The 18,082-nt window shown below is 38.2% G+C and overlaps 1 protein-coding gene across 1 annotated transcript; it reads left to right on the forward strand.

The window, feature by feature from the left end:
* The first annotated feature begins 1,193 nt into the window (after positions 1–1,193).
* LOC110448523 (thioredoxin-like) lies at positions 1,194–14,825 on the forward strand. Its single transcript, XM_021494807.1, has 5 exons — positions 1,194–1,477; positions 10,949–11,053; positions 12,421–12,486; positions 13,021–13,086; positions 13,808–14,825. Exons 1-5 carry the CDS (start codon positions 1,457–1,459, stop codon positions 13,868–13,870), a joined length of 321 nt encoding a protein of 106 aa, XP_021350482.1. The 5' UTR covers positions 1,194–1,456; the 3' UTR covers positions 13,871–14,825.
* Positions 14,826–18,082: the final 3,257 nt, after the last annotated feature.

An 18,082-nucleotide genomic window follows, 5' to 3' on the forward strand; every position in this document is an offset into this window, starting at 1 on the left:
GCTAGCCGTAACACTATCAGAAATACAAAAAATAGGATGTGTCGCTAGCTGTAACACTATCAGATACACAAAATACAAGATGTGTCGCTAGCTGTAACACTATCAGAAATACAAACAAAAGATGTGTCGCTAGCCGTAACACTATCAGAAATACAAAAAATAGGATGTGTCGCTAGCTGTAACACTATCAGAAATTCAAAGCATAAAATGTGTCGCTAGCTGTAACACTATCAGATACACAGCATAAGATGTGTCGCTAGCTGTAACACTATCATATATACAAAACATAAGATGTGTCGCTGGCTGTAACACTATCAGATACACAAAGCATAAGATGTGTCGCTAGCTGTAAAACTATCAGATACACAAAACATAAGATGTGTCGCTGGCTGTAACACTATCAGATACACAAAACATAGGATGTGTCGCTAGCTGTAACACTATCAGATACACAAAGCATAAGATGTGTCGCTAGCTGTAACACTATCAGAAATACAAACAAAAGATGTGTCGCTAGCCGTAACACTATCAGAAATACAAAACATAAGATGTGTCGCTAGCTGTAATACTATCGGATACACAAAACATAAGATGTGTCGCTAGCCGTAACACTATAAGAAATACAAAACATAAGGTGTGTCGCTAGCTGTAACACTATCAGATACACAGCATAAGATGTGTCGCTAGCTGTAACACTATCAGAAATACAAAACATAAGGTGTGTCGTTAGCTGTAACACTATCAGATACACAAAACATAAGATGTGTCGCTATCTGTAACACTATCAGATACACAAAACATAAGATGTGTCGCTAGCTGTAACACTTTCAGATACACAAAACAAAAGATTGCGCTAGCTTTTGGTGGCTTTTGAAAAACGAGCAACAAGTCGTCAGGGGATTACTCATACCCGCTGTCCTAATCTGACGCCGCGAAATGTGATTTTTGATAAACATATATTTATTTCTAAGTGTGTATGATCAGGTTAGAATGTGTACCAAAACCCATTTTCAATAGCTAAGAGACACAGCAGCACGCTATAAGGAGATTTTATAGGTGTGAGGTCAGTGTATTAAAACCTGTTGGAATCCATCATAATTGAGCGAGAATTACAGTATCGATTTCTACCTGTAAAATGTTTACCGAAGACTCGTTCACGAACCTATCTGTCCTACCTGGGCCTAGATGTCAGCATCTGCATCAATACTGAGATTATAGAGTGTTTTCTCATACTCAAATCCCCATGTTACCATTAAACCAATGCGCTACCTGAGAGTTCGATTATCGCTCCTTATTGCGTAGCAACCGCCAGTTAAGCTTGGATCTACAGAAAAGTGGTGTTCAAGAAGCAACACAGAGCTTTGTCTCCTACAGAGAAATCGACAGCTTTTTAGGCGAGTTTTGTTTGTAATTAATTGCAATTAACAGTGAAGTAGATTACGCCAGTGAGAGCAGAATGAAGGATGTATACAACATGGTAAGTTTGCATTTGGATTATTTTCAATGGTAAAAACGATGGCAACCGCCATTTTGTTTTATGACAGCTCTGAAGCAGTTGTATGAGTGTCGTAGGTGTGAAAGTGTTTGTCAATCAATCCTTAACTTCTACCTGTGTGTATCCTACCTGTGTGTTAGACGTGTATCCGACCTGTGTGTTAGACGTGTATCCTACCTGTGTGTATCCTACCTGTGTGTTAGACGTGTATCCTACCTGTGTGTTAGGCGTGTATCCTACCTGTGTGTTAGACGTGTATCCTCCCTGTGTGTTAGACGTGTATCCTACCTGTGTGTTAGGCGTGTATCCTACCTGTGTGTTAGACGTGTATCCGACCTGTGTGTTAGACGTGTATCCTACCTGTGTGTAGGACGTATATCCTACCTGTGTGTTAGACGTATATCCTACCTGTGTGTTAGGCGTATATCCTACCTGTGTGTTAGACGTGTATCCTACCTGTGTGTTAGGCGTGTATCCTACCTGTGTGTTAGACGTGTATCCTACCTGTGTGTTAGACGTGTATCCTACCTGTGTGTAGGACGTATATCCTACCTGTGTGTTAGACGTGTATCCTACCTGTGTGTATCCTACCTGTGTGTTAGACGTGTATCCTCCCTGTGTGTTAGACGTGTATCCTACCTGTGTGTATCCTACCTGTGTGTTAGACGTGTATCCTCCCTGTGTGTTAGACGTGTATCCTACCTGTGTGTTAGGCGTGTATCCTACCTGTGTGTTAGACGTGTATCCTTCCTGTGTGTTAGACGTGTATCCTACCTGTGTGTTAGGCGTGTATCCTACCTGTGTGTTAGACGTGTATCCGACCTGTGTGTTAGACGTGTATCCTACCTGTGTGTTAGACGCGTATCCTACCTGTGTGTTAGACTTATATCCTACCTGTGTGTTAGACGTGTATCCTACCTGTGTGTTAGACGTATATTCTACCTGTGTGTTAGACGCATATCCGACCTGTGTGATAAACGTATCTTACCTGTATCCTACCTGTGTGGTAAACACATATCCTACCTCTAGGTATACGTATATCCTACCTGTTTGGTATACGTATATCCTACCTGCTTGGTATATGTATCCTACCTGTGTGGTGTGCATACCTCCTACCTGTGTGGTATACGTATACGTATATCCTACCTGTATGATATACATACATGTATATCCTACATGTATGGTATACGCATATCCTACTTGTATGGTATACGTATATCCTACTTGTGTGGTATACGTAAATCGTACCTGTGTGGTACACGCATCTTATCTGTGTGGTAAACACATATATCCTACCTGTGTGGTATTCATATATCCTACCTGTATGGTATACGTATATTCTACCTGTGTGGTATACGTATCTTACTTGTATGGTATACATATATCTTACCTGTGTGGTATACATCTATCCTACCTGTATGGTATACGTATATCCTACCTGTTTGGTATACGTATATCCTAACTGTGTTGTGTGCATACGTCCTACCTGTGTGGTATACATGTATCCTACCTGTGTGGTATATATGTGTCCTACATGTGTTGTATACATATGTCCTACATGTGTTGTATACATATGTTCTACTTGTGTGGTATACATGTATCCTACCTGTGTGGTGTGCATATGTCCTACCTGTGTGGTGTGGAGAGCGAGTTATGTTAGCAAGATTTCAAGATTTCAAGATTTTTATTTCACTCAGACACACATAATATGTGTAACAAGAGGTCATGTATATATAACATAGTTTGAGTGCATGACAGGCAAACATTCTATACCATAGCATAGTACATAAAAATATATATACGTGTAGTTACATACAAATAATTCAGTGTTCAACTTATAAAAATGTCACTAGCAAACAAAAGAAAAACTTAAAGAATAGAGACACTAAAGTACTTTTGTTAATTTTTGAACAAATAAGCTTACACTTTTTAACAATTTCATATTAAAGATTGTGAACATTCCTTTCATTTTATGTTGGTTTGGACTTGTATAAAAATAGGCCGGAATATGTTTTTCCCTTATTTTGACTAAAGTGTCGTTATTACAAGTATATAAGTAATGATACTCGTCCCCAATACCAGTATTACAAAGTGGGCATATTCTGTCCTGTCTTTGAATTCCCACCCATCTTCCTGTTTCTACTGGAAGCTTAATATTTGAAGTTCTAAATTTGCAGATAATTTTCCTATCTTTTGCGTTTAATCTGATCAAATAGTCTTCTAAACCAAAGCGATATTTAAATGTAGAGTATAATCGTCCTCTGGATGAGGTGTCAATTTTATTAAACCAGGATTGAATAAACTGATCGTGTAATTTATGTATAATTGCAGCTTTTAAATAAGTAATATCGGGCAGACAGGTTTTTTGATGGATCCAAACATAGCTTAGACCTACGCTATCCAGGATATGTTTAACATAGTTCAACCATTTAAACTCGATTTGTCCATTTTCATGTAATGAGTACATCAATTTGTACATTCGACTAGACAACTTATTTTCACTCGAGGTAAGTGTATACCAAAATTTAATCATTCTTAATTTGACATCAACCTCAATAGGGTATCTGCCCGTTTCTCCATATACCATAAAATTACAAGTATTTCTGCGTAGACCAAGAATTCGTTTACAGAATTGGAGGTGTATTTTTTCAAGTATACTAACATCCTCATGGCCCCATATTTCTGATGAGTATAGCAAAATTGGAGCAACTAGCGAGTCAAACAATTTGAATTGTAAATCAACGGGTAACGAAACATTTCTTATTTTCTTATATACGGCATATAGTGCTTTTTGGGCCTGTTCCGCTAATTGCTTTTTTAGCACATTTATATTAAAATAAAAATTTAGCGTTCTAACTTTTTATTCAAGCGCAGCACTTCAGAAATCGTATACTCCTTTATTGAGCCATGAATACACATTAGAGCGAACATAAAAACACTACTGAAATGAATCAGTGACAGTACAGGTGTCAGAGTGTTGAGGTGTCTGTGATAATTGGTTCAAATCAAACATTTTAGTCGATTGGTGGTGTCAGCGAATTTGTTCACTGTGACGTCATACATAACAAAGTATCGTTACGCTTTTCTTTGAGCCAGTGTAACAAACGTAACGTACCACAAACGTAGTACTGTACACACGCATCATGCCATTGCGCAACGTAACGTACCACAAACGTAGTACTGTACACACGCATCATGCCATTGCGCAACGTAACGCAATGTACTACACTGTTATATTACCGTGGCGATACGCTAAACGCAATACTGCGCTGTGATCTCCTACACCACTGCCGATCTGTCATAATGGTCGTCTGCCGCCTCTCCGACACACCGGCGGTGTAGAGGAATTAGCTACAGAGAAATAACTATAATTAGCGTCATTATCTGGCAAGATGAAATCTTAGGAAAGTTTAATGCGGTGAATTCCCAAAAGTGAATTTCCATCGTATTTGAGGGTTAAATCACCAGCTAACGTGTAAATTAAACCCAAGAAGGACGCGCGAATATGTTCAAAATCAGATTACGAAACCCTTCTAATATCATGTTGACATGTTTTGAGAATTCAAACACATGCGCAATCTGATTGTGCAATGCCAAGAATTTAAAAGCTGTTACTATTAGTTTCCCGATATTGGTGATAATAGAGTGGTGACGCCATTAAATTGAATAATCATTTAATTGATGGAAACAATTGGTCTAGAAAAATTGCTGAGCTAGTGCTTTTTGTGTACCAATTATCTCGATATGTCATTTTGTTTCTCGAATTCTTGATAACTTAACTAATGATAAAAGAATAAACAGATTTTTTTCAGCATGACTTAAAGATTTTGTAAATTACCTCTGAAAAGAAAACCAGGCCTTGCGGGAATTTATGAAAAGTAATTAAGATGAAATAAACAAAATATATTTAACATAGTGTTTTGAGCGTAAAAAAATCAGTGTGGCTAGACCGGGATTCCAACCCCGGATTTCAGGTTGTTATACTATTGATTTAACCGATCGAGTTACCTGGTCATCGGGAGTGTCCGGTCCCGACTGTTCTACAGTTTTATCAAAAACGGAAGATAAAGGGAGGTTACTGTGTATATAAAAATCAAAGAGAGGAAAGGATCCTCAAAGTCCGTTATAACAAGCTTTTTGACAACAATAACAATTGGCATCTTCTTAAGAACCCTAAGGCCAAGCGTCATATCGATGGGATGGGTACAAGTAAACATGTAAAAGAAATGACCTTGCCATTCATTTGAGGTCACAAAACAATAGAGCAATAGGTATGGCAACACGCAAGACCCATTAAATATACTAAGTATAGCTACAAGACACGTCATAGAACAATAGGTATAGCTACACGACATATCATCAAACAATAGGCATAGCTACACGACATATCATAGAACAATAGGTATAGCTACAAGACACGTCATAGAACAATAGGTATAGCTACACGACATATCATAGTACAATAGGTATAGCTACACGACATATCATAGTACAATAGGTATAGCTACACGACATATCATAGAATAATAGGTATAGCTACAAGACATATCATAGAACAATAGGTATAGCTACAGGACATATTAGGTATAGCTACAGGACATATCATAGAACAATAGGGATAGCAACAAGACACGTCATAGAACAAAAGGTATAGCTACAAGACATATCATAGTACAATAGGTATAGCGACAGGACATCTCATAGTACAATAGGTATAGCTACAGGACATATCATAGTACAATAGGTATAGCTACACGACATATCATAGAATAATAGGTATAGCTACAAGACATATCATAGAACAATAGCTATAGCTACAGGACATATCATAGAACAATAGGGATAGCAACAAGACACGTCATAGAACAAAAGGTATAGCTACAGGACATATCATAGAACAAAAGTTATAGCTACAGGACATATCATAGAACAATAGCTATAGCTACACGACATATCATAGAACAATAGGTATAGCTACAGGACATATCATAGTACAATAGGTATAGCTACAGGACATATCATAGTACAATAGGTATAGCTACACGACATATCATAGAACAAAAGGTATAGCTACAGGACATATCATAGAACAATAGCTATAGCTACAGGACATATCATAGAACAAAAGTTATAGCTACAGGACATATCATAGAACAATAGGTATAGCAACAAGACACGTCATAGAACAAAAGGTATAGCTACAGGACATATCATAGAACAATAGGTATAGCTACACGACATATCATCAAACAATAGGTGTAGCTACAGGACATATCATAGAACAATAGGCATAGCAACAAGACATATCATAGTACAATAGGTATAGCTACAGGACATATCATAGTACAATAGGTATAGCTACAGGACATATCATAGAACAAAAGGTATAGCTACACGACATAACATAGAACAATAGGTATAGCTACACGACATATCCTAGAACAATAGGTATAGCTACACGACATATCTTAGAACAATAGGTATAGCTACACGACATATCATAGAACAATAGGTATAGCAACAAGACATATCATAGTACAATAGGTATAACTACACGACATATCATAGAACAATAGGTATAGCAACAAGACACGTCATAGAACAAAAGGTATAGCTACAGGACATATCATAGACCAATAGGTATAGCTACACGACATATCATCAAACAATAGGTATAGCTACACGACATATCATCAAACAATAGGTGTAGCTACAGGACATATCATAGAACAATAGGCAAAGCAACAAGACATATCATAGTACAATAGGTATAGCTACACGACATATCATAGAACAAAAGGTATAGCTACACGACATATCATAGAACAAAAGGTATAGCTACAAGACATATCATAGTACAGTAGGGATAGCTACAGGACATATCATAGAACAAAAGGGATAGCTACAGGACATATCATAGAACAAAAGGGATAGCTACAGGACATATCATAGAACAAAAGGTATAGCTACACGACATATCATAGAACAATATGTGTAGCTACAGGACATATCATAGAACAATAGGCATAGCAGCAAGACATAACATAGTACAATAGGTATAGCTACAGGACATATCATAGAACAATAGTTATAGCTACAAGACATATCATAGTACAATAGGTATAACTACACGACATATCATCAAACAATAGGTATAGCTACACGACATATCATAGTACAATAGGGATAGCTACAGGACATATCATAGAACAATAGTTATAGCTACTCGACATATCATAGAACAATAGGTATAGCTACAGGACATATCATAGAACAATAGTTATAGCTACTCGACATATCATAGAACAATAGGTATAGCTACAAGACACGTCATAGAACAATAGGTATACCTACACGACATATCATAGAACAATAGTTATAGCTACTCGACATATCATAGAACAATAGGTATAGCTACAGGACATATCATAGAACAAAAGGTATAGCTACAGGACATATCATAGAACAATAGTTATAGCTACAAGACATATCATAGTACAATAGGTATAGCTACAAGACATATCATAGTACAATAGGTATAGCTACAAGACATATCATAGAACAATAGCTATAGCTACACGACATATCATAGAACAATAGGAATAGCTACACGACATATCATAGTACAATAGGTATAGCTACAGGACATATCATAGAACAATAGTTATAGCTACAGGACATATCATAGTACAATAGGTATAGCTACACGACATATCATAGTACAATAGGTATAGCTACACGACATATCATAGAACAATAGGTATAGCTACACGACATATCATAGAACAATAGGTATAGCTACACGACATATTTTAGAACAATAGTGACGGCTACAAGACGTTTCATAGAATAAAAGGATCATCGTTCGGAAATCCTCTTGTGAAAATGTTAATGTGAATTATCTCTCATCTTGTAATAATTCGTTTGCACTTAGTAAATCATTTCTCCCGGCCTTATCTGTTGGGCTGTGAAACTGTGGAGATATTTACGATTTATCAAAAAGGTAATTTCTTGTCTCTCCATCTTCAGAGAGAAACACTGTAATGGAAATGTGATCACCGACATTTTTATCGATCAGATCGTCAAAGACAGAGACAAGCGAACGCATCTGGAGATAAAAACATCTGATGTGAAAGATATGTACCAGGACATCGAACGCAATTATTTTTTGTGTTAAAATTTGTATATATATATATATGTAAATATATCAAGAGTAAATATTTTAATCTTTAAAAAAGGGTAATAAAACAACAACCTTTCCACAGGGGCACAGGCCTGTTAAATCGGGGAAATATCACACACACTCAAAGCATGATTTTGGGAAAATCAAGTGATTTTTGCATTGTTTTGAGGGGGAAAAGGCAGAAATTAGCCAGAGAATAAGACATTTATAAGGTCCTTAATTGGCCTTTAAGGTCAGCCTCACTATAAATTTGAACCCCACCAATAGAAAATGTTTCCAACATAATAATTTTGATATTCATAGAAGAAGTAGTCATTTTATTTTTCGCCCCGCTTCTCAGCACCAGTCCCTCCCCACCCCCAAAACTGGAAGATCAACCCCTCCAATTGCACAGTTTTGTTACCTCCTAAGGAATGCTTCCGACCAAAAATGATAGATTTCCATCTAACGGTTGAATTTACCACAAATGATATAACATTAAAAAATCGAAATAAAGTTTGATAAATATGTAAAGGTTTTGACTTGTTTTGTTACTAATGTCGAAAAACCTCATTTGAGCTTAACATCGAAATATATACGTCTCTTTGGACGTTGTGATTTGATGAAAGTTTCATCATATTAGTTGTGTCTAATACCTTGTGCTTCACCTAATAATCTAGTACTCCTTTTCTCGACCAACCATCGCAAAGCTCTTTCCTCAAACTGCCACCTCGGAGCTGATCTAGCAGAGACAGAACCGGGTAATCTGTAGAATGGATTGTTTGATGATAAATTGTGTGCTTATTGATCTTAGAGACTGACCAGTCACGTGATGCCCTTATGGAATCGGAGGGATCCTCTATTTATGAAACCATGAACCTTGTGCAAACATTTTGATCGTAAATTACATTGTATATTGATGTGAACTGGCCAAGACAAACCAATATAAGCCGTGGGATCATACCGATGATTTTGTTTAAGTTAACTATATACGACGTCTATATCTCTATTAGGTACTTGTATTGTGTACATACTTGAAATTTTACGTGACATTTTCGTAATCTGTCCGATTCTTCGAAATCCAAGTGCTGCACTCTCGATACAAATCCTCTTCTGCACAGAGACGAAAGAGAAACTGTTTGTACTTTTTTGTTTGATTGATTCATTTAATGCGCTTAAAATGTCATTTCAAACAAACAATTGGAGGAATGCTACAGTTTTTTTCTCCTCGGCGACAGATGCCATGAAGGCGAGATATATATAGAAAAATATCACACACATGTGTGTTCATCTGACGTCTAACATATTGCACGAGTTTATTACGCGCGCGTGGATATATTTCACGGTAGTTTCAGGCAGAGTGAAAACTACTGTATTTATTAGTGTAATCAATGAGTGCACCCTAAAACGTCACACGAACACATATAGAATTGCTTGCAGTGTTGTTGTTTTTTCGCGGATTATTCACAGTTATAAAATATAAAAGAAATTTCACTTTCATTCATTCATATCTTTATTCCTTCAAACATGAAACAGTTGTATTAAATACGTATATCGTGGTAGGAACAACATCATGTGTGGTAATTCCCTCGGGATTTGTTCGTTGTAGTTTCGGCTTCGGACTATGGGCGGCGTAGGTCTGTAACTGTTTACCTGTCGCGTTTATGTGTGTAAGTAAATGTAACTCTGTTTAAACTTTCCGATGTTGGAAACATCCAGAGTAATCCCCTTTATTATTTTGATCGCTGCGAGCACATCGAAAATCCTTGTCAGTTTTAGTTTCGTAAAATTGATCTAACGTGAACATGGTGTGGTCTACTCGTGTAACTCATTTACCCCTGAATTTTCATAATGAACTATTCCAACCTTTGAAATGGAAGAGTTCAAGTTGTCTTCAGGGGTGAATGTATTAAACTAAATTCTAATAATGATAAAAAAATGAGGACAATGACAATCGGTAAGCTTGGTTTATGTTATGGGAGAGAACTCGAATGACAAAGGTTTATTGAAAAAGTCTTGAAAAGTTTGGAGTTAAGCTCGCATTCTTGAGAAGTGGGAGTCCTAGACCAACATAGTATTAACTTTAGATAACATTGGATAGAACAGCTTACTCCAAGCATCAGATGCCGTGTGAGGGCAAACGTGTTGTTTTTTGCATAATCCAGCAACACGGTCCGCGATATCATGTTTTCTGACACTCATTGCTGTTGATAGTCAATGCAGGTACCAACAAAGCATATGTAATTCAACAGAATTTTGTAAAAAAACACTGTCCTCTTTATGATCCACAGGAGCAGTTTGAGACGATCCTCCGAGAGGCAGGAAACAAACTGGTAGTTGTGGACTTCAAAGCCACCTGGTGTGGTCCATGTAAGGCCATCGGACCTGTATACAAGGTAACAGTGTATACATTGACATGTAAGGCCGTCGGACCTTTATACAAGGTAACAGGGTAGACATTGACATGTAATTATAAGACCATCGGACATGTATACAAATGGTTGATGTATATTATTATGACGACAGAGGTTTATTACTATGGTGACGGAGGTTGATGTATATTACGGAAACAAACTGGTAGTTGTGGACTTCAAAGCCCCCTGGTGTGGTCCATGTATGGCCATCGGACCTGTATACAGGATAACAGTGTAGACATTGCCATGTAAGGCAATCGGACCTGTATACAAGTTAACAGTGTAGACATTGCCATGTCAGGCAATCGGACCTGTATACAAGTTAACAGTGTAGACATTGAGATGTAAGACCATCGGACGTGTATACAAGGTAACAGCGTAGACATTGACATGTAAGTCCATCGGACCTGTATACAGGATAACAGTGTAGACATTGCCATGTAAGGCCATCGGACCTGTATACAAGGTAGCAGTGTAGACATTGACATGTAAGGCCATCGGACCTGTATACAAGATAACAGTGTAGACATTGACATGTAATTATAAGACCATCGGACATGTATACAAATGGTTGATGTATATTATTATGATGACAGAGGTTTATTACTATGGTGACAGAGGTAGATATCTATTACAATGGTGACATAGGTAGATATCTATTACAATGTTGACAGAGGTTGATGTCAATTACTATGTTGACAAAGGTAGATGTTTATTACTATGGTGACAGAGGTAGATATCTATTACGTTGGTGACAGAGGTTTATGTATATTATTATGGTGACAGAGGTTGATGTATATAACTATGGTGACAGAGGTTGATGTATATTACTATGGTGACAGAGGTTGATGTAACTTACTATGGTGACAGAGGTTGATGTTTATTACTATTGTGACAGAGGTAGATATATATTACTATGGTGACAGAGGTTGATGTATATTACTATGGTGACAGAGGTAGATATCTATTACGTTGGTGACAGTGGTAGATATCTATTACGTTGGTGACAGTGGTTGATGTATATTACGTTGGTGACAGAGGTTGATGCCTATCAATATGGTGATAGAGATCGATAACTATTAACGTTGATGACGGATGTTGATATATATTACTATGGTGACGGAGGTTGATATCTATTACTATGGTGATGGTTATTGATTTATATTACTATGGTGATGGTTATTGATTTATATTACTATGGTGACGGTTATTGGTAAAGTTTACCAAGGAGAAGGAGTATGTTTACAAAGAGCTATTGTCACTACCACGATGGTCATACCATTGAACCATATATAAAGATGTATAACACGACATTAACAATGATATTTTATTTTTTATCACATTTGTAGAATATGGCAGAAAATGAGGAGTATAAGAATGTGGTATTTTGTACAGTGGACGTTGACGAGGCTCCGGTAAGTAGGTCAAGGTAACCGACCTGTAGTTTCTTCATACAGGTAAGGTACTTTACAATGAATTTCCATTTCATTTAGGGTAGTGAGTTCTGTAGGTGTTGTACCTCCGGCAAAGAAGAGTTCATGTTAGTTCATTTACCAAAGCAACGATTTATATACGAAAGTAATTTATCCATTATTCCTTTTTTCACAAATCTCACTAACATGACCTATAGAGAGAAAATAACATCAGTTTATCTGGAAAATAATCTGTTCAATGCCTTTATACACCATACATGTTGTGGTACTTTCTACTTTAAACTTGCATAAGTCGACGACATCAATGCTAATGTAATAATTGTTAACCATATTTTATAGTGTTATATCTCTGACCAGCCTCGCGATATTTCAGACTGTCTAGCTAGGCCAGCGTTTTCTATCTGTGAGGACGTCAGACTATAAATCCCTTGTGACGCCCGTTACTTAGACTACATAAGTATTGGCCCAGACGTGATCCCGATAAGTCATATTGTACATGTCATTTTCCATCAACAGGAGGTGGCCGAGGAATACGAAGTGGAAATGATGCCAGCTTTTATGTTCTTCAAAAATGGTAAAAAGGTAAGCTGAGGTAATGTATTTAGCGGTAACGTATGTGTACGGAGGCGTCTGACGTCATACAATCCATACGTTCAGCTTCGACATTAAGTAAGTGTGATAAATACAATATATTTTTAGTTATATCAGTCGGCATCCTATGCAATCGGGAACCGTCGGCACTTTCCGTAAACGAAAACCTTTTTTTCTCGTTTGCGGAAAGTGCTGACGATTCCCGATTGTAACACAATACGCCAAGAGTGTATCACGATATATTGCAATACAGCATGAATATATTGCGATACGTATCCCGATATATTGTCATAGGAAGGATGTGCTCAATTTTATAATACAACTTGTTGTCAGAATGTTATCAAACTCAATCGTATATAATATGGATCAAATAGATTTAAGATGGTTGTCAAAATTTGAACTATTTTAAATAAAAGCCTTCTTTATGCTTATTAGCATATCTGTTAGAATTTGTAGTAATTTGCAAAGCTAAAATACCAAGCAGATACAAAAAAATGTGCTTTTGAAAAATATTTCGATACAGCAATATTTCATCTCTGTATTGTGGTATGATACGATATACCCGTGTATTACAATATACCTGTTTACCGATATATTGTGACAGCCCTGCCAGATTGCATCCAGTGTTGTTATATATGCAGTTGGACGTTGCGTGAGAAGGGAGACAACTTGTATTTTGTGAGGTCTTAATAACTTCGTTTTCTTTTCACAGATAAAAGAAATACTTGGAGCCAACAAAGACAAGATCAAGTCTTTTATTGAGGAAACAATGTAGAAACTCGTCTTCAAATTACGTCAATACCCAATACTCCATCTCATAGTCTTCTCCTCGTGAAGATAATTTGCAAACTGAAGCTAAAGTTATCTTGTAGATATAGAAACACCAACGATTATGTACATGAATGATATTTTACTGATATTCCGTCTGGATTGATATATACTTCCATGACGTCTGTTGGTGACTGTCCGTCCACACCGTACGTGTATCTGACTATATCTGTCCGTATCGTTTGTGTATGCGGCTATGTCTGTCCGTACCGAACACTTATGTGACAATGTCTGTCCGCATTTAAACCGTACTATGTAGGCATATCCGTCCGTACTGTAATTTTGTTTGACTAAATTACCGTACATGTATGTGACTTATATATGTCTGTTTACGTACGTGTATGTGTCTATATCTGTCTGTATACGTATGTACGTGTATGTGACTATATCTTTCCGATTACCGTACGTGTATGTGACTATATCTGTCTGTATGCATACGTATATGTGACTTATCCGTCCGTATCTTACATGTAAACGAACATGTCAGACCGTACCGTCAGTGTATGTGACATATGTCTGTTAGTAACGTATTTGTATGTGGTTATGTCTGTTCGTACCGTACGAGTATGTGACAATGTCTGTCCGTACCGTACGAGTATGTGACTGTCTGTCCATATCGTACGTTTATTTGGTGATGCCTGTCCGTACCGTCATTTATATGCCAAATCTGTCCGTTCCGTACGTTTATGTGGTCATGTCTGCCCGTACCGTACGAGTATGTGGTCATGTTTGTCCGTACCGTACTTGTTGGTGGCTATGTCTGTCCGTTCCGTAGTTGTATATGACCATGTCAGTCCGTACCGTACTTGTACGTGGCTATGTCCATACCATACTTGTACGTGGCTATTTCCGTACCGTACTTGTTGGTGGCTATGTCTGTCCGTACCGTACTTGTTCGTGGCTATGTCTGTCCGTACCGTTCTTGAACGTGGCTATGTCTGTCCGTACCGTACTTGTACGTGGCTGTGTCTGTCCGTACCGTACTTGTACGTGGCTGTGTCTGTCCGTACCGTACTTGTACGTGGCTATGTCTGTCCGTCCCGTACTTGAACGTGGCTATGTCTGTCCGTACCGTACTTGTGCGTGGCTGTGTTCGTACCGTCCGTGTAGCGTATATGGCCATGTATGTTAGTACCGTACGGGTATGTGGTCATGTCTGTCCGTACCGTACGTGTATGTGGTCATGTATGTCCGTACCGTACTTGTTGGTGGCTATGTCTGTCCGTACCGTACTTGAACGTGGCTATGTCTGTCCGTACCGTACTTGTGCGTGGCTATGTTCGTACCGTCCGTGTAGCGTATATGGCCATGTATGTTAGTACCGTACGTGTATGTGGTCATGTCTGTCCGTACCGTACTTGTATGTGGTCATGTCTGTCCGTACCGTATGTGTATGTGGTCATGTCTGTCCGTACCGTACGTGTATGTGGTCATGTATGTCCGTACCGTACTTGTTGGTGGCTATGTCTGTCCGTACCGAACTTGTATGTGGCTAAGTATGTCCGTACCGTACTTGTATGCGGCTATGTCTGTCCGTACCGTACTTGTACGTGGCTATGTCTGTCCGTACCGTACTTGTACGTGGTTATGTCTGTCCGAACCGTACTTGTTGGTGGCTATGACTGTCCGTTCCGTACGTGTATGTGGCTATGTCCGTACCGTACTTGTACGTGGCTATGTCTGTCCGTACCGTAGTTGTTGGTGGCTATGTCTGTCCGTACCGTACGTGTATGTGGTCATGTCTGTCCGCACCGTACGTGTATGTGGCTATGTTCGTACCGTGCGTGTAGTGTATATGGCCATGTATGTTAGTACCGTACGTGTATGTGGTCATGTCTGTCCGTCCCGTACTTGTATGTGGTCATGTCTGTCCGTTCCGTATGTGTATGTGGTCATGTCTGTCCGTACCGTACTTGTACGTGGCCATGTATGTTAGTACCGAACGTGTATGTGGTCATGTCTGCCCGTACCGCACTTGTACGTGGCTATGTCTGTCCGTACCGTATGTGTTGGTGGCTATGTCTGTCCGTACCGTACTTGAACGTGGCTATGTCTGTCCGTACCGTACTTGTATGTGGCTATGTCCGTACCTTGCGTGTAGTGTATATGGCCATGCATGTTAGTACCGTACGTGTATATGGCCATGTCTGTCCGTACCGTACGTGTATGTGGTCATGTCTGTCCGTACCGTACTTGTACGTGGCTATGTCTCTTCCGTGCGTGTAGTGTATATGGCCATGTATGTAAGTACCGTACTTGTATGTGGTCATGTATGTTAGTACCGTACGTGTTTGTGACTGTCTGTCCGTACCGTACGTGTTTGTGACTGTCTGTCCGTACCGTACGTGTATATGGCCATGTATGGCCGTACCGTACGTGTATGTGGTCATATCTGTCCGTACCGTACTTGTACGTGGCTATGTTCGTACCGTGCGTGTAGTGTATGGCCATGTATGTTAGTACCGTACTTGTATGTGGTCATGTATGTTAGTACCGTACGTGTTTGTGACTGTCTGTCCGTACCGTACGTGTATGCGGTCATGTCGGTCCGTACCGTACGTGTATGTGGTCATGTCTGTCCATACCGTACGTGTATGTGGTCATGTCTGTCCGTACCGTTCTTGTACGTGGTTATGTCTGTCCGTACCGTACTTGTATGTGATTTTTTCCTTGTGATTGTGTTTGTGTTTGTGTTTGTTCCCATGCCCGTATATCGTACATATATATGTGACTGTAATTCAATATACCTGATTTATTTCTTAGCGATAGTCATTCTGCACATGAATCACGCTACAACCATCTGTAGGGAGACAAATTATAGTGTAAATGCAAAATGAATAATATTGGCAGTTAATAGATTTATTTGTGAAAAAAATAAATATCCCTGGTTCATTTTCATTCATCGAATGGGAGAAGGTAAAACTACTGCATTTCAAATCTGATCGGTTACTTATGGTTGTCGTCTAATATTTTTGAACTTGTTGCCGACTTTGGTGTTGTCGATTTTAATCTTCTATTTTCTAATGTACATTGTAGACTTGAAATATCAAAACTTTATATTCAGAGGTCAAACTAATCTAGTAAATATAATTTTAAACGAAGGTTACAGGAGCAGATTATACAGAAATGGTTTAAAACACCTAGAGAACAAATATATTCCATTTTAGCACAAAATTTGAAATGCAAGATTATCTCCTCAAAAATTTGAAATTGTTCAACATCATTTGCATTTACCCACAGAAACAGCACGACAGATTTTTGTGTACCTACTCAGGATAGAACTTGTAACCAGCTGTGTTCTGAAGATATTGATGACGAGTATCATTGTATGTTTGTCAACACGAATTAAGGATCCCAGTACCACTGCCGAAAACTGTAACTAAGTGTTGGAGACCGTTTCTTTCGGCATTACTATAGATTTTACAAAAAAAATCTGTAAAGAAAAAACATACCTTAGAAAATTATAATAATAAAGATGAAAATAAACAAAATATAATCAACAACAGTGTTTTGAGAGTAAAATATCACCGGGCCAAGACCGGAATTCGAACCCATGACTTCAGATTGATAACCCATCGCTGTAACCGATTGCGCTACAGTGTTAACCTGTCCAGCTGTAATACAGTTAGGTCCAAACGGAAGTTAAGGGGAGGTTACTGCATACAGGTAAACACACAGTGCAGTGGGACAGGGATCCTTAATTCAAATTAGGCAGAACTTTATATGTTCCTTATAACTACTGTTCATATTCTAGTCTTACAAACAAAGGAAGGAATGTGTGTATTGTTCGTGTTCTTTTCCATGTTAGTACCTATTTTTTGAATACTCTTGAACATTTACGATTGCCCAAATCTTCATTTTTATATAAATAATTCTATCATGTGTATCTGATGTATATAAGTGAACTCTTGTTTCACGCTAATGTGTATCTAAGTGATCAATAAAACATTGAAAAATTGACTGACGTTTACTTATTAATATTTACCTGATTCGCATTTACTTGTTAATATTTACCTGACTGGCGTTTATTTGTTAATATTTACCTGGCTGGCGTTTACCTTGCTAATATGTACCTGACTGGCGTTTACTTGTCAATATTTACCTGACTGACGTTAACTTGTCAATATTTACCTGACTGACGTTTACCTTGTTAATATTT

This window comes from Mizuhopecten yessoensis, unplaced genomic scaffold (assembly GCF_002113885.1).
Source record: "Mizuhopecten yessoensis strain PY_sf001 unplaced genomic scaffold, ASM211388v2 scaffold431, whole genome shotgun sequence".
Lineage (NCBI taxonomy): Eukaryota > Metazoa > Mollusca > Bivalvia > Pectinida > Pectinidae > Mizuhopecten > Mizuhopecten yessoensis.

What these genes read in the sequence shown, in the direction of transcription:
- LOC110448523 (XM_021494807.1), top strand. Translation starts at nt 1,457, where the DNA reads ATGAAGGATGTATACAACATG. An exon ending in TGAAGGATGTATACAACATG is followed by an intron (nt 1,478 to 10,948) that starts GTAAGTTTGCAT and finishes TATGATCCACAG; the next exon opens with GAGCAGTTTGAGACGATCCT. An exon ending in TGGACGTTGACGAGGCTCCG is followed by an intron (nt 12,487 to 13,020) that starts GTAAGTAGGTCA and finishes TTCCATCAACAG; the next exon opens with GAGGTGGCCGAGGAATACGA.